The sequence below is a fragment of the Aegilops tauschii genome, chromosome 5, assembly GCF_002575655.3.
Source record: "Aegilops tauschii subsp. strangulata cultivar AL8/78 chromosome 5, Aet v6.0, whole genome shotgun sequence".
Taxonomy (NCBI): domain Eukaryota; kingdom Viridiplantae; phylum Streptophyta; class Magnoliopsida; order Poales; family Poaceae; genus Aegilops; species Aegilops tauschii.
In genome coordinates, this window is record NC_053039.3 from 1,787,739 (window position 1) to 1,810,824 (window position 23,086).

The 23,086-nt window shown below is 47.6% G+C and overlaps 4 protein-coding genes across 5 annotated transcripts; 2 read left to right on the plus strand and 2 right to left on the minus strand.

The window, feature by feature from the left end:
- Positions 1-2,267: 2,267 nt before the first annotated feature.
- On the minus strand, positions 2,268-3,509 carry LOC109757520 (pollen allergen Phl p 2-like). The gene has a single exon (XM_020316342.3). It carries the CDS (start codon positions 3,189-3,191, stop codon positions 2,568-2,570), a length of 624 nt encoding a protein of 207 aa, XP_020171931.2. The 5' UTR covers positions 3,192-3,509; the 3' UTR covers positions 2,268-2,567.
- Positions 3,510-3,639: 130 nt separating this feature from the next.
- On the plus strand, positions 3,640-4,436 carry LOC109757538 (uncharacterized). The gene has a single exon (XM_020316357.4). The coding sequence runs from the start codon at positions 3,734-3,736 to the stop codon at positions 4,268-4,270; it is 537 nt and encodes a 178-aa protein (XP_020171946.1). The 5' UTR covers positions 3,640-3,733; the 3' UTR covers positions 4,271-4,436.
- Positions 4,437-16,012: 11,576 nt separating this feature from the next.
- Positions 16,013-22,115, plus strand: LOC109757508 (carotenoid 9,10(9',10')-cleavage dioxygenase). 2 transcript variants are annotated; one of them, XM_020316329.4, is made up of 14 exons: positions 16,123-16,529; positions 17,910-17,980; positions 18,208-18,222; positions 18,628-18,739; positions 19,489-19,588; positions 19,693-19,755; positions 19,940-20,050; positions 20,134-20,318; positions 20,532-20,670; positions 20,802-20,919; positions 21,003-21,104; positions 21,273-21,524; positions 21,617-21,728; positions 21,901-22,115. In XM_020316329.4, the coding sequence occupies exons 1-14, from the start codon at positions 16,293-16,295 to the stop codon at positions 21,931-21,933; spliced, it is 1,650 nt and encodes a 549-aa protein (XP_020171918.1). In that variant the 5' UTR covers positions 16,123-16,292; the 3' UTR covers positions 21,934-22,115. The 2 variants fall into 2 exon arrangements, with proteins under 2 accessions (XP_073355697.1, XP_020171918.1); XM_073499596.1 differs by lacking the exon at positions 18,208-18,222 and having other exon boundaries at positions 16,013-16,529; positions 17,910-17,996.
- Positions 22,108-22,759, minus strand: LOC109757509 (oleosin 18 kDa). The gene has a single exon (XM_020316330.4). It carries the CDS (start codon positions 22,686-22,688, stop codon positions 22,245-22,247), a length of 444 nt encoding a protein of 147 aa, XP_020171919.1. The 5' UTR covers positions 22,689-22,759; the 3' UTR covers positions 22,108-22,244.
- Positions 22,760-23,086: the final 327 nt, after the last annotated feature.

A 23,086-nucleotide genomic window follows, 5' to 3' on the forward strand; every position in this document is an offset into this window, starting at 1 on the left:
GAGGTATCGGGAGAAGATGGCGGGAGGATGGCAAAAGTGGGCCAAGCGAGGACAGGCTATCATGCCAAAGAGACGGCCTACTGTTCTCGTTCATACGCACCGAGGTGATCACATCGGAATCAGGTCAATGAAAAAAATATGCCATGATCCTTAAAGTAAAACCATATATTGCCGAACTCTAAGGGTGAAAAGAATAATCTCAGAAAATCCTTTCGAGTCTTTGTTATACATATAATCTTGAACAGATTCAGTTGATACAAGAAAAGGAGAAAAACAAACTGTTGATAGAGAAATTGGGTGCATGGGACATCACCTCACAAGCCTCGATCAACAATTATTGACTGTTTACTTAGTACGTAATACCAGGCCGCAAGGATTATTATAGGATAGGACCTCGCGATGTCGATCGGCAATGGCGGAACCGGACGATTCTCCGGCTTACAGGGACGACATCGTCGAAGATGTTGCGCATGCCCTTCTCGGTCTCGTGCGGAAGCTATAGGGGCCCTTGAGAGGCTTGTCACCCTTGATCTCCCACACGCCGCCAGCGCCCTTGTCCAGTCCTCGTTCTGCTTCAGCTCCACCTCCTCCATGTTGTCGCCATCCTTGTCGTACTTGATCTGCAACGCCGGCTTCTTCTTGCCGGAGCCGTTCTCCACTATGAAGCTCATCGGCGGCGGCACGCACCACACCACGGACATGTCATCTCGATTCAAAGCCCTTGCCGAGGTGAACCTACCGGTGAAGATGGGTCACTAATCGGATTAATGGTTTATGAGACAACTCATTCCAAGTTCGAAATAAAATTTAATGTGATGGTGTCAGTCTGATATGTAAGATTCTTACATACAAGCATGTGTTCTCCATATAGGAAAAATCCCATTGGGATGCCGCACCACCGGAGTGAATGTGTGCATACATGTGTGTTTTTCTTTATTGTTTAGGTGGTTCGCCTTTGAGATCGTTACGATGGTGGAGTCGAACAAACCCCTCCAAAATCATATCTCCTTCGAAGAAACCGCTAGCAACCACACAAATTCCCACTTTAAAAACGTTTCTGATGGGTCTATTAGAAAGGCGTCGAGCAAACATTTGGCCCTAGCGCCTTCATGGGCCCCTTCTCTGATCTCCTCGTCGGAATACGCCTTACACTGGTTTCCATTCATATCACCAATGACTACATGGGAGAGTGAGAGCTCCTTGTGATCACCGCATATCTGGGGAGGGGGGCGTTAAAAATAGGGTGCCTGTCATGCAAGGACAAGTTATCAAGACAAAGGAACTACATATGGTCGTTGTCTTCTTCTCTTTTTTTGCGTGGTTACATATGGTTGTTGTCAACGCGCACCGAGGTGATCGTGGGGTAGAGCGAAATCCTACTACATAACAAATATGCTAGATTTCTTATAGCGAGTACCATAAACAATAATACTAGCAAACTTAGAGATTATATAGAAATGAAATCTAGATTTCAAGTATATTACAAAGAGAAAAAAAAGAAATTGTCAATCGAGACAACGGGTGCACGGGAGAGAAAATACATCTGACCGCCGGCTGTTGCTTCTCCTACTACTCCCTTCATCCCGAATTAGACAATTTATCCAGGATTCAGGACGAAGGTGAACCCACGGGTGAAGACGGGTCACTAATTGGATGACTGGTTTATGAGACAAATCATTCGAATTTTGAAAATAACAATTAGTGTGATGATGTCAGTCTGATACATGTGTGTTTTTCTTTATTGTTTTGGGTGGTTTACTTTGAGATCGTAACGATGGTGGAGTCGAGCAACTCCTCCAAAATCATATCTCCTTCCAAGAAACCGCTAACAACTGCACAAATTCCTTCTTTAAAAGCGTTTCTGATGGGTCCATTAGAAAGGCGTCGCGGAACCATTAGGTCCTAGCGCCTTCATGTGCCCCTTCTCTGATCTCCTTGTTGGAATACGCCTTACACTGGTCTCCATTCATATCATCAGTAACCACGTGGAAGAGTGAGAGGTCCTTGTGAGCACAACATATCGTGTGTGTGTGTGGGGGGGGGGGGGGGGTGTGTGTGTGGAGGGAGGGGGACTAAAAATAGGATGCCGTCATACAAGGACAAGTTATCAAGACAAAGGGACTACATATGGTTGTTGTCCTTTTTTTCGTTTGCGTGGTTACATAATATGGTTGTTGTCAACGCGCACCAAGGCGATCGTGGGATAGGGCATAATCTCAACTACTCAACAAATATGCTAAATTTTCTATAGCGAGTACCATAAACAATATTACTAGCAAACATAGAGATTATATATAAATGAAATCTAGATTTCAAGTATATTACAAATAATAGTGAAAAGATTCGGTACAAAGAAAAAAAGAAATGGTCAATCAAGACAACGGGCGTACGGGAGAGCAAATACAACCGACCGCCGGCCGTTGCTTCTCCTACTACTCCCTTCGTCCCGAATTAGACGATTGATTCGGGACGAAGGTAATATTATCTAACTTATTAGTATCCGTGCGTCTTACGACACGATCTTAGTTGCGAGGTCGATGATGGCTGAACCGATGCATGGGTGAATCTCAGTAGGTCGCCTCTGGCTTGTAGGTGGCCCCGCACTTGAAATCTGTGGGGATGACGTCGTCGAAGACGTTGCGCTGGCCCTTCTCGGTCTCATAGCGGAAGCTGTAGGGGCCCTCGAGGGGCTTGTCGCTCTTGATCTCCCACGCGCCGCTGTAGCCCTTCTTCAGGGGCAGCCAGTCCTCCTTCTGCTTCAGCTCCACCTCCTTCATGCTGTCGCCGGCCTTGTCGTACTTGATCTGCAGCGCCAGATGCGTCTTGTCGGACCCCTTCTCCACCGTGAAGCTCACCGGCGGCGGCGCGCACCACGCCACGGCCACCAGGGCGGCCATCACCGCCGCCACCAGCATCCTGCTCGATGAAGCCATCTCCGGTCGGTTGGTTGGTTGATTGATTCTTGTGTGTGGGTGTGAGTGTGTGCGGTTCTGCTGCTGTGGGGTTGTGAGCTTGTGGTGTGGTACCATATTTATGCGCGGACGGGCGGCGCTCCGGCGATGTCGCTCGCGGCCCTCGGTGACGGAGAGCCGCGTATGCATGAACGGACCAGCTCGGTCTCGATCATATGGCCGGGTGGCCGCATAAACCACCGACATCGCCGGACCGTTGGCCGGTCGCATGCCTGTCATGCCATGTCTAATTATCCACACATAGCAGCAACAAACATAAAATAATAAGCTTCCTCGGACGATCGAGATGGCTTCGTCCTCGGCGGTGGAGTTTTTCACCTCCGGCGAGAATTTTATTTTGGCGTGTCCTCGTGCTAGCGAGTAGAGGTGTCTTCCAGACGGAGTAGATGGGGGCTCGTGGCCTGGCTACACGTGCACGTGGCGCGAGGCTGTTGGCTGCGAGATGGAACGTGGAGCAGTATCTCGTTGGCGGCTGCAAAGCAGGACACGTACGCGAGCACGGAGAGCCGTCCACCTCTCGCATGCATGCACCGCCGTTGCATGCATCCATGCGCCACGTTGCCACCTCCGTGACAGACACGTGCACCTCCATTCCATGTCCATCCGATCGGCCATGGCGGCTCCATCTGCTACTTATTTATACCTGCTCCGTGCATGTGTCACATGATCGATAGCAGAGCAATTATTCTCTTGCAACTTGATAAGATCGAGATACTTCCAGACACACGCGCACACATAGGGCCGGAGATAGAAGAATAGTTATGGCTTCATCGGCGGTGAGCCACAGCCACGGCGGGCAGCACCAGCAGCACCTGCCGGCGGCGGCAGGGAGCATGATGGCGCGGGTGGACCGGCTGGACCTGGTGGTGGGGTACCTGGAGGAGATGCGCCACCACAGCGGCGGCAGCGGCAGGTCGTCCACCACCGCGACCAGCACGCTGTCATCGTCATCCCCGACCACGCCTAGGTCTTCCCGGCCTCATGGGTGCCGGCCGGCGGAGGAGCTGCTGCGGGAGGCCAAGGCCAAGGGGAGCCTGGTGGAGCGCATCGCGTTCCTGGAGGACCGGGTGCTCCGGATGGAGGAGGAGCGCATGGATCTGTCGTCCAGCATGGATACGGCGGAGCAGACCACGCCGACCTCGTCGGGGAGGAGGACGATGAGGATGATGATGAGCGGCAGCGGCGGGGCCGGGGATGAGCATGGGAGTGGCGGGAGCGGGAAGAAAGGGAAGAAGGGGCTCAAGAGCTTGGTCAAGTCATGCGTCCGAGCAGGCGCCAAGCTCAAGACCAAGGAATAGTCAGGTCTTTCTTTTGTTTCTTTATTATTAGTCGTGTGTGTACGTGCATATGTTCACGTGTACGTACACCATGTACAGTAAACGTATGTGTAAATGTGAATGTACACGTTGTAATAACGAAAAAGTAGTAATACATGCTTGCTGTATTATATTCGCCGATAAGAAACTCAATTTGGGTAATGCTAATGTTCCCTTCTGGGTGAGTTTGGGTGAGTTCTCTTCGTAGGCGGAGATTGAAACTCAATTTGGGTGATGTTAATGTTTCCTTTTGGGTGAGTGATCTTTGTAGGTGAAGATTGTTTCTGATGCGCTGGTTTTATGGGATGACTTTTTGACCCTCTATTTGTTTAGAGGGGCGATGCCGGCGGCGCGTGTTTGTGGTCTTCGCTAGGTGCTCTATAAAATTTTACTTCTAGATTGACAGTATTTTTACTTCTAGACTTGACAGTATAGAAATAGGAGAATGTGTAGATTTTACTTCTAGACTTGGACAGTATTTTTACTTCTAGACTCGACAGTATAGAAATCGATCAGAAGTTTTCACGAAAAAAAAATTCCCAGTCGAGGAATAGATCAAAAAAGAATGTTCCCATTTGATGAATAGATCAAAAATTCTCAAAAGAATGTTTCTTTTGAATGAGTAACGTTTATATATACCACAACTTTTTCATGTATTTATGGGTGGGAGCGGGAAGAAGGGGCTCAAGAGCTTGGTCAAATCGTGCGTCCGAGGAGGCTCCAAGCTCAAGACCAAGGAATAGTCAGTCTCTAGTCTCTAGTCGTGTGTGTGCGTGCATATGTTCACGTGTAAGTCCACATGGTACAGTTCACGTATCCGTAAAAACATGATCTGAAGTTACACTTTCGTATAAAAAGTAGTAGTAGTAGTATATGAAGAACTTCTTTTCACAAAGCAACGAGCCGTCTCGTCGATTTCCGTCATGGCTCAAGGAACTTAATTTTAGTGAATGTTAATGTTCGCTTGACCACATGGCTTGTAGGTCGCAGGATCTGCGGCGGCCATATATGGGGCTTGAAGGCGGAGGGTGCACTGGTTGTCGGTCGGGTCTCGTGGGCCAGATCCGGATGAAAAATCTTGTCTTTAGCCAGTGGCTGGAGCCGTGATGGCCTTCTTAAAGGCATCGTCGAGGTGAAGCTTCCTCCTCCTTCCGCTATCTTTGAGGAAATCCGCTCCTTCGAGAAAAACATTGATCGACTGATCGGGTGATGGCGGCTCCAATGTGTCGTTCCTTCTTTGGGGCGCCATTTTTGGAGGTTCATCGGCTAGAGGGATAGACGGCTTCAGCGGTGGAGCGGTGTTTTATGTGGCGCTTCGATGGTATGCTGCCTCAGGGTCTCGACGATGTACACTTAATGATGGACGCGCGTGGGTGGTGGCGTTGTCTGGCGTCGGTGGTTCTGAAGATGCTTCCGTGAAAGACGTGCGCATGCGGTGCAAGCTGCCAGTTTATAGGCTAGATTGATTGAGGCTTTCAGTATTAGATGTTTGGCGTTGTTGGTGTTAGGTCTGGCAGGCGCCCGAGAATGTGCACCTCCTTTATCACGTTGATAAAAATAGTGACAACTGTTGTCAGGAGGTTGGCTTTGAGACTCGATGATATAAGACTTTGTACGGCTTTGCGGAATAATTAATAAAGACTGGTCGCGATCGATGCAAAGGCCGGGGTTATCCTCTTTTTTAAGAAGAAAAAAATGTCGCTTGTACCGCTATCACCATACAACCTTTTCAGAAAAAAATCATAAAAGAAAATAAAAAGACTTTCCAGAGTGTTCGATTGTACCATTACAACCATTCATATATTTATTTTCTTTGACAGGGTGCCAGTTTGTATTTCAGCCAATGCCTTCTGGAAGACATGGGCCCTCTTGTTCATGTGGCTAGCTGCTAAGAAAAAAATCGTTTAGCTAAGGCAGCTCTGGGTTCTTTGCAACGGAAGATACTGACCATCTGTTTGTGGGTCGTGCTATTTTTAATATCATATATGGAGCCACGCGCTAACTGTAGATTCAAAACCCCTATGAAGGACCGAGGGGCCGCCGCCCTTCTCTTCCCCCCCCCCCCCCTCCTTCCTCTTTCCGTTTGGCAAAGCCCGGTAGGTGCTGGTGGCGGTGGGGCCCTCTCTCTCCCTGGCGCGGTGGTGACCGGCACGGACCGGCGACCCTGCATGGAGGCTCATTGCTGATCCAGGGCGACGCGGTGCCTAGGCTACCTTGCCAATCATGTGGGGCTTGCTCGTGGTGTGGGAGGGCTAGTGATACGTTCATTTTGCATCATGTTTTCATGTTGATATTTATTGCATTATGGACTATTATTTCACTTTATAATACAATTATTATTCCTTTTCTTTCTTATTTTCAAGAATTATATGAAGGGGGAGATCGTCGGCGGCTGGAATTCTGGATCGGAGAGGGCTATATCGGAGGCAACTTTTCTAAACATCTCCAAATCAGCTCAAAATTGACGTTGAATTATTTTAGAATATATTAAAAATATCAGCGAAAGAAATACCAGAGGGGGACCCACCAGGCAGCCACAAGCCTGGGGGCGCGCCCTACCCCCTAGGTGCGCCCCTTGAGCTTGTGGTGAGCCTGGCAGGCCTCAAGGGCCCATCTTCTGGTATATAACCCCATTTGCCCTAGAAAGAAAATTCAAGGGAGAGCTTTCGGGATGAACCGCCGCCGTCTCGAGGCGGAACCTGGGCGGGAGCATTTTTACAGGGAAACATCCCTCCGGGAGGAGGAAATCGAAGCCATCGTCATCACCAACAACCCTCCCATCGTGGGAGAACCAATCTTCATCAACATCTTCACCAGCACCATCTCATTTCAAACCCTAGTTCATCTCTTGTATTCAATCTTTGTATCAAAAGCTCAGATTGGTACCTGTGGGTTGCTAGTAGTGTTGATTACATCTTGCAGTTGATACTAGTTTGTTTATTTGGTGGAAGATTATATGTTCAGATCCATGATGCTATTCAATACCCCTCTGATCTTGAACATTAATATGATTTGTGAGTAGTTGCTTTTGTTCCCGACGACACGGGAGAAGTGTTGTCATAAGTAATCACGTGAATTTGGTATTCGTTCGATATTTTGATGATGTGTATGTTGTGATTCTCTTAGTGGTGTTATGTGAACGTCGACTACATTACACTTCACCATCTTCGGGCGTAAGGGAATGCATTGTGGAGTAGTAATTAGATGATGGGTTGCTAGAGTGACAGAACCTTAAACCCTAGTTTATGCGCTTGTTGGGGATATAACTATTAGGTATGACCCGCCCAGGAGGGGCCGGGTTATACCTATGGCGATTCATGAAGCCCAAGACAGCTCTGGAAGATGGCGGTTCAGATAAGGGCCCAAAGCCCAAAGGCGACTTAAGGCCCGTAGAGATAAACCGCCATATGTACATAACTTGTATTGTAAGGCAGGGATAGTTAGAGACTGAGCTGGACACTGTTTATGAGCCGGCCGGGATTCTGTGAGCCGCGGGGCGTCGGCCTCCGTATATAAAGCGACGACTCGTCGGCGGTTCAGGGCAAGTAACAACAGATCGAAAGCTAGGTCAAGCGGATTCGCTCCCTAGTAATCGAAACATAAGCAATACCACCTCAAACTGGATTAGGCCTTTACCTTCACCGCAAGGGGCCGAACCAGTATAAACCCTCGTGTCCTTTGTCCCGTTTTAACCCCTTTAAGCTTCCTAGTTGCGAGGGCTCCACGACTAAGTCCTTTCATTAGGACATCGGCCGTGACAATTCCACGACAGTTGGCGCCCACCGTGGGGCCTACGCACGGTGGATTTGAGTTCTTGAAGGGCAACTTTGAAGGGCTCAAGGGATACGTTGTGGGCCAGATGACCAAGAGTCGTCGCGGCAAGCTCTACATCAATGACGCAGGCTGGGGCCCCGATGCCGGCTCAATTGAGTACGGGTACCGGGTCCCCTTCGGCGGAATCCACGTCTTCATCGGCGAGCCAGGCCCTGAGCCGGACATCTGCACCGACATCGTCGAAACGGATCAGCGTGCGAGACCCGCCCGGGCTTAGCCGGCCATGAAGCGTGCCTTCGTGGGATGCATCCATGGAGGGGAATTTTCTGAAGGATCTGCGTCTAACGGTGAGACGACCATCTGATATGTCTTCAATGTATCTATAATTTTTGATTGCTCCATACTATATTATCTTCTGTTTTGGACATTATTGGGCTTTATTATTCACTTTTATATTATTTTTGGGACTAACCTATTAACCGGAGGCCCAGCCCAGAATTGATGTTTTTTGCCTATTTCAGAGTTTCGCAGAAAAAGAATATCAAATGGAGTCCAGACGGAATGAAACCTTCGGGAACGTGATTTTTGGAACGAACAAGATCCAGGAGACTTGGACCCTACGTCAAGAAACCAACAGGGAAGCCACGAGGTAGGGGCGCGGCTACCCCCCCCCCAGGCGCGCCCTCACCCTCGTGGGCCCCCTATTGCTCCACCGATGTACTTCTTCCTCCTATATATACCTACGTACCCCCAAACGATCAGAGACGGAGCCAAAACCCTAATTCCACCGCCGCAACCTTCTGTACCCACGAGATCCCATCTTGGGGCCTGTTCCGGAGCTCTGCCGGAAGGGGCATCGATCACAGAGGGCTTCTACATCAACACCATAGCCCCTCCGATGAAGTGTGAGTAGTTTACCTCAGACCTTCGGGTCCATAGTTATTAGCTAGATGGCTTTCTCTCTCTTTTTGGATCTCAATACAATGTTCTCCCCCTCTCTCGTGGAGATCTATTCCATGTAATCTTCTTTTGCGGTGTGTTTGTTGAGACCGATGAATTGTGGGTTTATGATCAAGTTTATCTATGAATAATATTTGAATCTTCTTTGAATTCTTTTATGTATGATTGGTTATCTTTGCAAGTCTCTTCGAATTATCAGTTTGGTTTGGCCTACTAGATTGATCTTTCTTGCAATGGGAGAAGTGCTTAGCTTTGGGTTCAATCTTGCGGTGTCCTTTCCCAGTGACAGTAGGGGCAGCAAGGCACGTATTGTATTGTTGCCATCGAGGATAACAAGATGGGGTTTTTATCATATTGCATGAATTTATCCCTCTACATCATGTCATCTTGCTTAAGGCGTTACTCTGTTCTTATGAACTTAATACTCTAGATGCATGCTGGATAGCGGTCGATGTGTGGAGTAATAGTAGTAGATGCAGGTAGGAGTCGGTCTACTTGTCTTAGACGTGATGCCTATATACATGATCATACCTAGATATTCTCATAACTATGCTCAATTCTGTCAATTGCTCAACAGTAATTTGTTCACCCACCGTAAAATACTTATGCTCTTGAGAGAAGCCACTAGTGAAACCTATGGCCCCCGGGTCTATCTTCATCATATTAATCTTCCAACACTTAGTTATTTCCGTTGCTTTTTTACTTTGCTTTTATTTTACTTTGCATCTTTATCATAAAAATACCAAAAATATTATCCTATCATATCTATCAGATCTCAGTCTCGTAAGTGACCGTGTAGGGATTGACAACCCCTTATCGCGTTGGTTGCGAGGATTTATTTGTTTTGTGTAGGTGCAAGGGACTCGCGCGTAGCCTCCTACTGGATTGATACCTTGGTTCTCAAAAACTGAGGGAAATACTTACGCTACTTTGCTGCATCACCCTTTCCTCTTCAAGGAAAAACCAACACAGTGCTCAGGAGGTAGCACCATCTACTCTGATGGTGAGTCGTCCACGGGTGAGACGGATTCATTGTATCAATTGCAAGACGGCGGGCTTGGGGGCTGTTCCGATGGCAGCAGTATTCCGAACCCCTTTGAACCGCCAAGCAGAGTGGGGATCTTCATGGCTGGCACGCAACTCGTTCAAAACACTACGGCTGCGGCAGCGATAACCTCCGGGTCAGCGGCAGCCGGGGCAGGAGGCCCTGCGCGCCCGCCGGCTCAGGTGCTGACGGATCTCATAGATAAGTTGACAGCCCTGTTAACTACCATGGTTAATCCGGCGGATCAGGCTCAACATGATGCGGAAGTGGCACGGTTACGTGAGGAGGTAGCACAAGCCAAAGAAAACCTAGCAGCGGAGGACGTCAGGCTAGCCACAGAGCGGGCGGCTTTGGATGCTCGAGCACAGTAGATTCAATCAGAGGCTTTCCAGCTTACGATGGATCTGAATGCTTCAAATGAGGTCATGAGGAGAAGGCACCAGAAGGCTCAATCCCGTCTGCCTCCGACTTATGATCCTAGAAACCTCTTCCGCACACCCGGTGCAGGCCCCAGTAACCCGCGGAGGTAAACCGGGTTGCAACACCCGGGGCTGGGACGCCGGTTCAACCACGGGTGATGGAACCTCCTCGTATGAATACTGCTCCACCTCATTATGTACCAACACCATCGGGTCATTATTCTAACCCTTTGGAGAACATGATCGCTGCGGAGGCATGATTGGCGGCTCTCCCAGTGGAGGGCGACTCTCCGGCAGCGATTGAAACACGAAGGGTCAGAGAACTTCTTCAGACGGCTCTGGCACAGCAGGAGGCATACTCTTATAGTCGAGACAGGATTCACTCAACCCCTCGCCCGAGCCGGAGCCCAAGTTATAGCAGGCATATAGATTCAGCGGCCGTTTCAAGCAACGCTCGGCGCCATGACCAGCCGCGCGGGCATGACCCGGCGCGTGATGGAGCTCTTAACTTGGTTGATCAGGACAGGATACGCCAAGAGGCTGAGCGGGCGGCTCAGTGGGCGGCTGAGAAGGCGGCTCAGCGGGCAGCTTACCAGCCTTTTCCGGTTTATCCAACGACTTCTATTGAGGCAGGCGTGACCACGAGGACTGTAGGTGTCCCTTGCTTGGTGCCGGCTCTGCGTAATGAGCGTTTGCCCAAGGATTTCAAGGGCCCTCGAAAGGTGCCTAATTACACGGCTGATTTACAGCCCGGTGCATGGATTGAAAGTTATGAGATGGCCATGGAACTACTGGAGGTCAGTGATGCTGCAATGGCCAAGTACTTCACCATGATGTTGGAAGGAACGGCCCGCACTCGGTTAAAGGGGCTGCCACCTAACTCCATTGGTTCATGGGCAGAATTAAAGGCCCAATTTATTCAGAACTTCAAAGACACCTGCAAGCAGCCCATGTCCATTGTGGATCTGACTAATTGCAAGCAAGAGGAGGGTGAGTCCACAACCCATTGGGTGCGCCGGGTCAAAGCCATAATACATTCATCTGATAAGATGGATGCCGGTTCTGCAGTCTTAATGTTGGAGAAAAATTACCGTTTTACGCCTCTGAAACAGAAGCTGGGGCGGCTCAAGCGCGATTGTAATGACATGGGCCAGCTAATGGCGGCTCTAGTCAAGTACGCCGACTCTGATAGTACCAAGGATCCCGAGTCTGATGATGAGAAGACAGGGAAGGGAAAGAAAAACGGCAACGCCAAGGGTCACCAGCATAACCCGGCGAATCAAGGAGGCAATAATAAACGTAAGGCTGACGGTAGCTTGGAGTTTGTGGCTAACACTAATGCGCAGGGCAACAATCAACGACGTAAGGGGAGACCACCACCTCAGTTCGGCGGATCAGGTCCCACTCTTGAGCAGTTGCTAAATGAACCCTGTCCAAGGCACGGTACTCGCGAAAAGCCGGCCACTCACCTATGGAAGGACTGTACGATCATGAAGGCTTTCAAGAACTCTAACATGTTCGACAACAACCATGGGCCGGGCGGCGGCTCAGGTGGCGGCGGTTTTCATGGCCCGGGCGGTGGTTCAAATTCCAACTTTCAAGGCTCTCAAGGAAACCAAGGTGGCTATAATCAGCCATCCGGCCAGGGAGGTCAGCAGCAGCAGTAGTCTGGATATCAGAGCAATCCAAAGCAGTTGAATAGTGGACAATATCATGTGTTCACCACCAGTTTGTGCAAACGAGACCAGAAGCTTCATAAGAGGGTTGTGAACGCTATTGAGCCGGCAGTCCTTGTTATTTAAGATGGTCTAAGCAGCCTATTCTGTGGAGTAGGGAAGATCACCCTTCCCGGGTTGACAATCCGGGTCACTTGGCCTTGGTAGTGGCGCCTCAGGTTGGTGGATATAAATTCACTAAAGTGCTCATGGACGGAGGCAGTAGCATCAACATCCTCTATTATGAGACCTTCCGTCGCATGGGGTTAACTGATAAAAATCTTAAGACGTCCAATACTATTTTCCATGGAGTGGTGCCTGGTAAGTCTGCGTACCCAGTGGGTAAGATTGAACTAGAAGTGGCCTTTGGAGATGAGCATGACTCTAGGGCTGAAAAGTTAACCTTTGAGGTGGTCAAAATCAAGAGCCCATATCACGCCCTGTTTGGACGGCTGGCTTACGCCAAGTTCATGGCACGGCCGTGTTATGTTTATCTGCAGCTCAAGATGCCGGGTCATAAGGGCACCATCACAGTGCATGGGAGTCGAAAGATAGCCTTGGAATGTGAGGAAGGCAACGCAGCTTACGCTGAATCTGTTTGTGCAACAGAGGAGTTGAAATTCTACAAGAACAATGTTGACCCGGCGGACATGACGTCTTTGAAGAAGCCAACCATAGAACATGAGCCGGTGCTGAAGTTTAAGTCAGCTGATGATACCAAGCTTGTTGATTTTGTGCCAGGTGACTCATCTAAGCAGTTTAGTATCAGTGCTAATCTGGATCCCAAATAGGAAAGCGCGCTCATCGAGTTCATCCGTGAGAACCGGGACATCTTTGCATGGAAACCTTCTGACATGCCGGGTGTACCGACAGAACTCGCTGAGCACACTCTTAATATCGATCCAAAGTTTAAGCCGGTCAGACAGTTTCTTCGACGGTTCAATGAGGAGAGGCGTAAGGCCATTGGTGAGGAAGTGGCCCGGCTCTTGGCGGCCGGGTTCATTATTGAAGTTTTCCATCCAGAGTGGTTGGCTAACCCGGTGCTCGTGCTTAAAAAGAACGGCACCTGGCGTATGTGTGTGGATTACACGGATTTAAATAAGGCTTGTCCGGCTGATCCTTTCGCTCTCCCTCGTATTGATCAAATCATTGATACTACGACGGGTTGTGAGCGTTTGAGTTTTTTGGATGCTTATTCTGGTTATCATCAGATCAAGATGGCAGTTAAGGACCAGGAGAAGACGGCTTTAATTACTCCATTTGGAACCTTCTGCTATGTGTCTATGCCTTTTGGGCTTAAGAGTGCCCAGGCGACTTATCAGAGATGTGTGCAGAATTGTCTTCACAGTCAGATTGGGCGCAATGTTCATGCTTATGTGTACGACATTGTGGTGAAGTCCAGAGAGAAGGAGACTTTGATAGATGATCTGAAGGAAACCTTTGTTAACCTCCGGGTCTACAAGATGATGCTTAACCCGGCCAAGTGTGTTTTTGGAGTGCCAGCGGACAAGCTTTTGGGTTTTGTGGTTTCTAACAGAGGCATCGAGACTAACCCGGAGAAGATCAAGGCAATCACTTCTTTGGCTAAGCCGGCGTGTATCAATGATGTTCAGCGTTTGGCGGGTCGTATTGCTGCTTTAAGCCGGTTAGGTGAGAAGGCCATACCGCTGTATCAGATGATGAAAAAGACAGACGACTTTGTCTGGAGTGATGCTGCTAACGCTGCCTTTGAAGATTTGAAGAGACAACTCGCTGAGCCACAGGTCCTTGCTGCTTCTATTGATAAGGAGCCATTATTGTTATATGTGGCTGCTAACACGCGTGCCGTCAGTATGGCCATTGTCGTAGAGCGCAAGGAGGCGGGCAAGGAATATCCGGTTCAACGGCCGGTTTACTACGTCAGTGAGGTGCTTATTGAGTCCAAGAAAAGATATCCACACTGACAGAAACTCTTTTATGGGGTGTTCATGGCAAGCCGGAAACTTAAGCAGTACTTTCAGGGTCATCCCATCATTGTGGTAAGTTCTGCTCCTTTAGGAGATATCATTCAAAATAGAGAAGCCACAGGACGAGTCGCCAAGTGGGCCATTGAACTTGGGCCTCATGGTTTAAAGTTTGTGCCACGCACTGCTATCAAGTCTCAAGCACTGGTGGACTTCATCAACGATTGGACAGAGCTGCAGATGCCTGAAGAGAAGCCGGACAACACTTTTTAGGGAGAATGCATGCCTAAGTTAAGTGTGTCAGACGAGTTCAGTAGAATTCTCATATGAGTGTGGCCAAATCTCAGTTGACTTAGACCTAACAAAGTCGAAGTCGAGTGGTGTCGGCATATTTATTCTTTTTCATATGTGTTTCCCTTTTTGATATTTTCTTCATCTTTTTTTTCTTGATTCATGATTTCTGTACATATACATTTGACGATTTTTCGGTTGAGGTTGAAAACAAATAAAATACGTAAGTATAGTTGTGCACAGCCAACGGTCAGTGGACATGCAACTGTAGTCGAGCGTGGACATGGGAGATTGCTCTGCGACGAATCTCGTGGGATTCGGTCGGCATTTGTCTCCATTGGATCCACGTAAATCCGGTCTTCGTTCGTCTGTGTTTGTGTGTCTACAAATTGGATCCTTCTCATCTACGCTTCTCTTCATCGGCAGCGGTTGCTGTTTTGGTGCGCTGGTCCTATAAAGCCTTAGCACGACGACTTTTCGACTGTCTACTACAACAAGGTTTGCCCAACTCCGATGAGGGAGGGGCGATGACGGCGGTGCGCCTTCGGCTCGCTCCAATGCTTGTAGTCGTCCCTAGGTGGTCTACGGACCTGAATATATTTTTTACTTCTAGTGTTCTTTGTACTACCTTGACAGTTGATCAATAGATTGAAAGTTTTCCTCGCAAAAAAGGGTAATATTTATTTTTCTTTTCCCCAATAGCACAAATTACTATTTCCATCTTCTGAAATTTAAAGCTAATGTAATCTTTAAAGTCTTTGAAAAAATAAATTTAGCTTTGAGAATGGATTACATGACGAGTTTAATTGTACATACCACAAGAAAACACCCCGGATTATCCTCCTCCTCCCGTCGGCACCGCCGCTGGTCTACCTCATCTCCGATGGCCTTCGGGCTATGGATGTGCGGAGGACCTCAGCCCCTGCCAGCGGGAGTGACCCCGTTCTCGTTTCTAGGTTAAGCGTCTTGGTTGGGGCAGTGTGGCAGCAGCGATGTCCCTCAGTAGGAATAATGTCTCTCACGTTCTATCCCTATCCTGATGGTGTGTCTAGCTTCGTCGGAGGGCGTGTGGAGGTGTGTCTCCATTGGATCTCGCAGGATTCGGTCGGTGATGGTCTTCGGTGGATTTGTTTGGATCCGGTCTTCGTTTGGGTGTTTACAGGTTTGATCCTTCCGATCTATGACTTCATTCACCGGCGATGATTGCTGCTCTGGTGCGTTGGTCCTATGGGCCCTTAGCACAACGACTTCCCGATTGTCTACTATAACATGGTTTGCCCCCGGCTCCGGCGAGGGAAGGGGCGATGACGGCGGCGCGCCTTCGGATCGCTCCCGTGCTTGTAGTGACTGCTAGGTAGTCCACAGACCTGATTGTAATTTTTATTACCTTCTTTGCACTGCCAGGATGGAAGATGAATAGATTGGAATTTTTTTTAAAAAAATAAGAGTTTAGTTGTATATATTTATTTTTTTGCTTGCTTAAGCAAGGCACGGATCGTACCAGGTGAGGTCATGTCACGCACACGATATGGTAGAAAAATCGTGTGGAACCTGCGACCGAGCATTATCACTCGATTGATTTGGATTTTTGTTCGGACGACGAAATCCAGAGCGAGCGACGCGGCCAATGGCGCGCCACCACCACGCCACTGACTAATCGATGGCCGGCTGTCGCTAGCGCCATTGCCGTCCCTCTCTCCTCCGCTCGCGTCGCGTCGCGTGGCCGGCTACAAGCCAAACCCCCGCCGAGCCAACGCCCAGGGAACAATGCGCTGAGCATCATCTCCGGCCTCCTCCTCCTCCTCTTCTTTCACCAACCCACCCACCCCGCCCCGTCAGTGGCCAGCAGTAGTCACCATGGGAGAAGCGGTGGCCGCGGCGGAGGACGCCCTGAAGAAGGAGGGGGCGGTGGTGGTGCCGGCGCCGCGGCCGAGCAAGGGCGTGGCGTCCTGGGCGGTGGACCTGCTGGAGCGCCTCGCCGTCCGCCTCGGCCACGACAAGGCCAAGCCGCTCCACTGGCTCTCCGGCAACTTCGCCCCCGTCCGCGACGAGACCCCGCCCGCCGCCGGCCTCCCCGTCCGCGGACACCTCCCGGTCAGCAATCGCACCCCCTCCCTCTCTTCAACCCTTCTTCCCCACTGCGTACATGAGTGTTTCTATCTACTAATAGTTCCAGATTGCTTCTTGCCCGCCGTCAAAATTCAAGATCCCCTCTGTTAGTTACTACGACGTGAAAGAAAAATCCCTTCTTTCAGATGATTGAAAATTACTACTCCCGTAGATCCCCTCCCGTAGGTCTTTGTCGGCTTTTGGATTCAGAATCGATTGAACTCCGACTCCTCGGAGGACGACTTGAGACTGCTTGTACTACTACATCGTTAGTCAACTATGAGAAGTAGTTTTTTTTTAAGACGAAAGGCATAGCCCTGCTTCCACATCATGAAATAGTTGTATCCATACTTGTAATTAATTAAGAAATGCTCTGGAGTCAACCCAGAGAACACCTGAAATCAATGCTCCGCACCTTGTTCATATAAGTATATAACACCCAGCAAGCATTGCCCTCTAAAAGCTTCAGTTTGTCTTGCCCTGGAGAGGAGTAACTTGAATTGATCCTTTCCTGGATGTCAAAAATCCTTGGTGTTATACTCACTGGACAAAACTAGTTATCCTACTCATCTTTCATCCCTATCCTTCTCTTCTCCAGTTTGCTTGTATCATTCCCACTGTTGTTCTTCCTTTTACCGTTTGCGTCTCTGAAACCATGGTAGACAATAAAAATAACAGTGATATGTGAAACGTGGTCACATGCGACCGTTACAAGGATTAACATCGGTTTTGCTTGGTTACAAATACAATGCAACCATTTCCAGGATTAGCATGGGTTTTGCTCAGAACTCTTGTCTCTTGTTGTGAACCAAGCCCAGATTTCGCTCAAGTTGCAGCTTGCGTTACCTCATATGTTGGGACTATTTTTGTCTCTAACAAAGCATATGTTGGGACTCCAAATCCTAGCTAACAACGTGTCTGGGAGTATATTTGCACTTTTTTACTGTGCCCAACATACCTTTTTCGTTACTCCTTATCTTCACTGGCTTGTTCAACCTATGTCTGGTACTCCAGGATCTGGCCTTTTGATGAAAACTTCTTTTAGAAGCACTAAAATTCCATCAAGAAGGCATCTGGCCTTTTGATCAAAACTTCTTTTAGAAGTACTAACATTCTCCAAGAACAACCTCTATGCCAATTTTCTACTCCCTCCGTCCCATAATATAAGAGCGTTTTTAACACTAGTGTAGTGTCAAAAACGCTCTTATATTATGGGACAGAGGGAGTATAACCTAATGATATATGCTTTATTTGAGAAATTGGTTATTCAACAGTTCCTTAAAGAACTTCCCTTTTTCTTATGAAGCCATGCATCTCACTAGATTATCTTCCTGATGGTGTTCTTTCTTTCTTTCTTGTCCACAGGAGTGCTTGAATGGAGAGTTTGTCAGGGTGGGGCCTAATCCGAAGTTTGTCCCTGTTGCAGGCTATCACTGGTATTGACTCATACTTGTTTCTGACAATTTGTGGTCATACACCAGTTCCTAGCAAAATCTCAATTCTTAAACATCACTTTCTGTTCCTAAATACGGGCTGTTATCTTCCTTCAACAGTGTGACTACAGTTATCCATATCTGCTTTGATGTACACATATTAATTGTGACAGTATCCAATAATTGAGCATCACATTTCTAATTTCTTTTTCGTGTTTTCTTTTTTGCAGGTTTGATGGAGATGGGTATGTGATACAATCTCTTCTGTTTGGAAAACTGCAGATCTAGCTAGTTGCACATTCATTTTTTCGTGTTTTCAGTACAATTTTCCGGACCATCACAGTTTCATGCCCACATTTCCCATGCTACACATAAAGATTTTACATAAATGGAGGTTATCCTATGGATGCTGTATCCATGCCTGTTCGAAATGTGAATTATAGTATTTTTTTTCTTGTGGGAATGGAAATGAAAAACACGAGATACCTTTTCTAGAAATATGGACAAAATTCAACGATTTCAAAATTTCAATGTTTCGGCATCAAGTTTTGAGTACTCCAGCTCATGTTTTTTGCGATAAAATCCAGCCTTAATCTATGGTTCAGACTTTTGCTTTATGGATACACCAACTTCTATATTGTTTGTTACAGAATGATCCATGCAATGCGTATTAAAGATGGCAAAGCTACATATGTATCAAGATACGTGAAGACTTCTCGCCTCAAGCAAGAAGAATATTTTGGTGGAGCAAAGTTTATGAAGGTAAGTTCCATAAAAAACGTGATTCTTCTTAACAGTTACTCAACTATTGCGCAACACTTGATTGTCTCCATCTCCAACTATGTTCTGTTTTTCTTAATTCATGGTACTAACTTTTTTACTCTGGTAATTAAGAATCTAATACTCCCTCCGTCCGGAAAAGCTTGTCCCAAGCTTGTCCATCAAATGGATGTATCTAGCTCTAACTTGGTGCTAGATACATCCATTTGAGGGACAAGCTTTTTCGGACAGAGGGAGTAGATATCATACATACATATATTTTAATCCACCATATTTCCTTGGTGAAGTTCTCTGATCAGCTTGGTTCTTAATGACATAACTAATCTCATGCCCACCATAATTTTCTGTAGTGTACTTGTGGTGCTTGCAAAGCTGCCTGTGCTTGAACATAAGTTTATTAGTATGAATGTTCTCTTCTTTTATGGCTTATCTTGTCAGTTGTCAACTTGTCATATATTCATATTTCCGTAGAGGTCTCTATCGTGTCATCTTAGCTTTTTAGCTGCTACATCGACCTTATGGTAGGTCGGCCTAGTTTATTGTGGCTGATGCCATCAATACATGATACTGTCATGAATAATATTTAGGTCATACCATCTGTCAATTCAAGGCTAATAAAGCTACTAAGTATCAATTTAAAACCCTGACTCTCCTTGCCTCTGGTGGGTTTAGTGATGGCTATATAAGCAATCGTTGTGCACACGTGTGAGTTTTTATCTTGATGTTTACAGATTGGAGATCTAAAGGGCTTTTTTGGATTGTTTATGGTTCAAATGCAAGCACTTAGGAAAAAACTGAAAATCCTGGATGTTACTTATGGATTTGGGACAGGTACCTCTTTCCCTTATGCAGTAACTGAATGATGTATATCTACATATTTTTCATGGGTATTTAATTTTAGTGGGATATTGTTGATCCGTTCCCTTCTTTTCCAGCTAATACCGCACTTATATATCATCATGGCAAACTCCTGGCCCTGTCAGAAGCAGATAAACCCTGTAAGTTCCGCACATTTTTTTTTCTATATGCATGTACATATATCATTGTAGATAGGGGGCCTTAACTGTGGTTGTGCTGGCCGCTACATTACATCTTGTTGCAACTTGTTATCATCCACAAATCCCGCATCCATCACAATAACTATGCAACTGTGGAAGATGAGTTTCTATTTTCGTTTTTCAGATGTTGTTAAGGTCCTTGAAGATGGAGACCTGCAAACTCTTGGGTTGTTGGATTATGACAAGAGGTTGAAACATTCTTTCACTGCTCATCCCAAGGTTGATCCATTTACAGGTACACTACGGTGACATCGTACTATTTTTACTTTCTTTTAGGACAAAAATCATGCTAAATGATGTAGTTTATCCTTCTTTCAGATGAAATGTTCACCTTTGGGTACTCGCATGAACCTCCTTATTGTACATACCGGGTCATCACCAAGGATGGAGTTATGCTTGATCCTGTGCCAATAACAATACCAGAGTCTGTAATGATGCATGACTTTGCAATCACAGAGAACTATTCCATATTTATGGACCTGCCTTTGTTGTTTCGACCAAAGGTATGCGATGCTTTATGCACGCCGTCAATTGACAGGCAATGTCCTCAATGATAAATGCCTTCAGTACTTTTTTTTCCTGCACCATTTCTTTTCATCCTGTTGAAGGACGCCCTACACAGATGCATATGGGATAGTCATGCATTTGCATTAGCACTTGATAAGGGATACTCCTCTTCACAATCTGGTCTTATTGTTCTGCATTCTTGTATAAAGGAAATGGTGAAGAATGGTGAATTCATCTACAAGTTCGACCCTACAAAGAAAGGTCGTTTCGGCATACTCCAGCGTTATGAAAAGGATGAAAAAACCATCAGATGGTTTGAACTCCCCAATTGCTTCATTTTCCACAATGGTATGCCATTTCTTGCTACTTTGTTAGAGCATGTAGTAGTTCCAATCGATGCATCGCACGATCCAATTATCAGTGGTTTTCACTCCATGCTAATCTTGCAAACTGATCACAAGAAGCATCTCTTGTCGCAGCTAACGCCTGGGAAGAGGGCGACGAAGTTGTTCTGATTACCTGCCGCCTTGAGAACCCAGATCTGGACAAGGTGAACGGCACCCAAAACGAGAAGCTCGAGAACTTCGGGAATGAGCTGTATATACACCTGCGACCTCAACTTTTACTTTGAATTCCATGCAACCCACCAGTGCTTGCGCCTAATTTTATATCTTCTATAGGTATGAGATGAGGTTCAACATGAAAACCGGCGCTGCTTCACAGAAGCAACTGTCGGTCGCTGCTGTAGACTTTCCTCGAGTCAACGAGAGCTATACCGGCAGGTAGTTCCACTGAGGCATTGAGCTTCAACATAAGTTTCCGTTCTTTCTTTGATGCTCGTGTCATAAAGCACCGTGTATTTAACTCCTGAGAAAACTTGCATTTACAGTATGATTCTTCCTGAATTTCTATTATGTACTCTGATCTGTTACTCTGTTGAGCGAACGCAGAAAGCAGAGGTACGTGTACTGCACGATACTCGACAGCATAGCAAAGGTGACTGGCATCATCAAATTTGACCTGCACGCCGAGCCAGAGAGCGGCAAGAAGCAGCTTGAAGTTGGGGGGAATGTGATGGGCATATATGACCTGGGACCTGGTAGGTTTGGTTCAGAGGCTGTCTTCGTGCCCAAGGAGCCCGGTGTTTCTGGGGAAGAAGACGATGGCTATCTGATATTCTTTGTGCACGATGAGAACACAGGGTGCTCCTCCATTCCCTTCCCATACATACATCATCACTCTAAGCTGCTGCTGCAAAAGACAGAAATATTAAAAATTTGTGTTGTGGATGCAGGAAATCTGAAGTGAATGTGATTGATGCCAAGACCATGTCTCCTGATCCGGTGGCGGTCGTCGAGCTGCCAAACCGGGTTCCTTACGGGTTCCACGCCTTCTTTGTCAACGAGGTACTTTTCAGCTAGAAATCTTCTTCTTTTCTGATCTGTTTGTGTATGTATATATATAGCAAAAAGAGAGTAGTATTTTGGCAAAGCTTGAAATGAAATCTATATCCATTTATCTGGCATTTGTATCGTACATGCTGAAGAACATCTATCTGGTTTGTGGTTTCCTTGACAGGAACAACTGGTACATCAGCAAGCAGAGGTGTGAAGAACAGTGATAAAAAAGACTCTGCGTGTTCTGCATGCTGCAGAAATAAAGGAAAGAAAGCAGTACATAGTACATTGGTACAATATATATAGGATTATTTGTACAGTGAATTAATCGGCACCGTGGAACGAGACTGTAAATTTCATACTATATATGGTACTTAATAAACATGGATTTTCATATAGGGATTATCACGATGATAGATTTTATTGCATAATCTCATATGCTCCATGAACATCGTTGGATATTACTACATTAAGCACTCATATTGCTACTAGAGGAGCTAGACAGGATAGATAATACAGTATATTCTAGGAGATCAGGGCGTGTGAGCCACCGTACGGCCGGCGGCTGCGGGCCACTTGCTCCGGATTGATCGCCGGGCCGGCGTCGATGTGCGCCGTCTGCTCCCCGGCCACCTCCGCCACCCGCCGCTTCCCTAACTCCACGTAGTCCGGCGGGGTTGCGGCCGCCCTCCTCACCGCGCTTGCCAAGCGTGACAGCAGCGCCGTCGCCCCGACGGCCAGTGAGCCTGAAGCGGCCATGCCGCCGGCCGTCAGAGCGGCCAGCAGCGCCGCCGGGACAAGCACAGGGCTGCAGAGCAGGAGCAACGGCGCTGCCACGGCCAGCCCCGCGACCGAGGCAGCCAGCGCCGTGCCGGAGAGGGCGAGGAGGCCGAGAGCCGCGAGCGCCGCCACCATGAGCACGCCTGGCCGCTGCTGCTGGGCGCGGTCACGGCGGTGGTCCCCCGCCATGGATTCGTCGTCGCCGCCGCTGGATTCTGTCAAGCTAGCCGCTGATGGTCTCTCTGGATGGAAGAAACCAGATGCTTTGGTTCTTGGCGCAATTTATATACACGGAGGTAGGTCCACGCCACGCGTAGACGGCGGCACACACCTAGTACCCGTGGCACGTGGAGCACCATGCACGTGGCCACATTGAGCCAAATGAACGCTGATAGTGAGGGTATCCATAGTTACAACATCTATGCCCGGGTGCCTAGTACCCGCCTCAAACACACAACAGACCATCCAAATAAAAAACTTAATCTAAGTTGTTTTTCAAACCGGTCTTAAACATTTGGGCTACCCCTCATATCCAGCCCCCCAAAAAAAAAATCCAGTAAGGTTGTCATAATCGTGATTTTGAATTG

What these genes read in the sequence shown, in the direction of transcription:
- LOC109757509 (XM_020316330.4), bottom strand. Translation starts at nt 22,688, where the DNA reads ATGGCGGGGGACCACCGCCGTGACCGCGCCCAGCAGCAGCGGCCAGGC.
- LOC109757520 (XM_020316342.3), bottom strand. Translation starts at nt 3,191, where the DNA reads ATGACAGGCATGCGACCGGCCAACGGTCCGGCGATGTCGGTGGTTTAT.
- LOC109757538 (XM_020316357.4), top strand. Translation starts at nt 3,734, where the DNA reads ATGGCTTCATCGGCGGTGAGCCACAGCCACGGCGGGCAGCACCAGCAG.
- LOC109757508 (XM_020316329.4), top strand. Translation starts at nt 16,293, where the DNA reads ATGGGAGAAGCGGTGGCCGCGGCGGAGGACGCCCTGAAGAAGGAGGGG. An exon ending in CAAGGTTGATCCATTTACAG is followed by an intron (nt 20,051 to 20,133) that starts GTACACTACGGT and finishes TCCTTCTTTCAG; the next exon opens with ATGAAATGTTCACCTTTGGG. An exon ending in CTTTGTTGTTTCGACCAAAG is followed by an intron (nt 20,319 to 20,531) that starts GTATGCGATGCT and finishes TCTTGTATAAAG; the next exon opens with GAAATGGTGAAGAATGGTGA.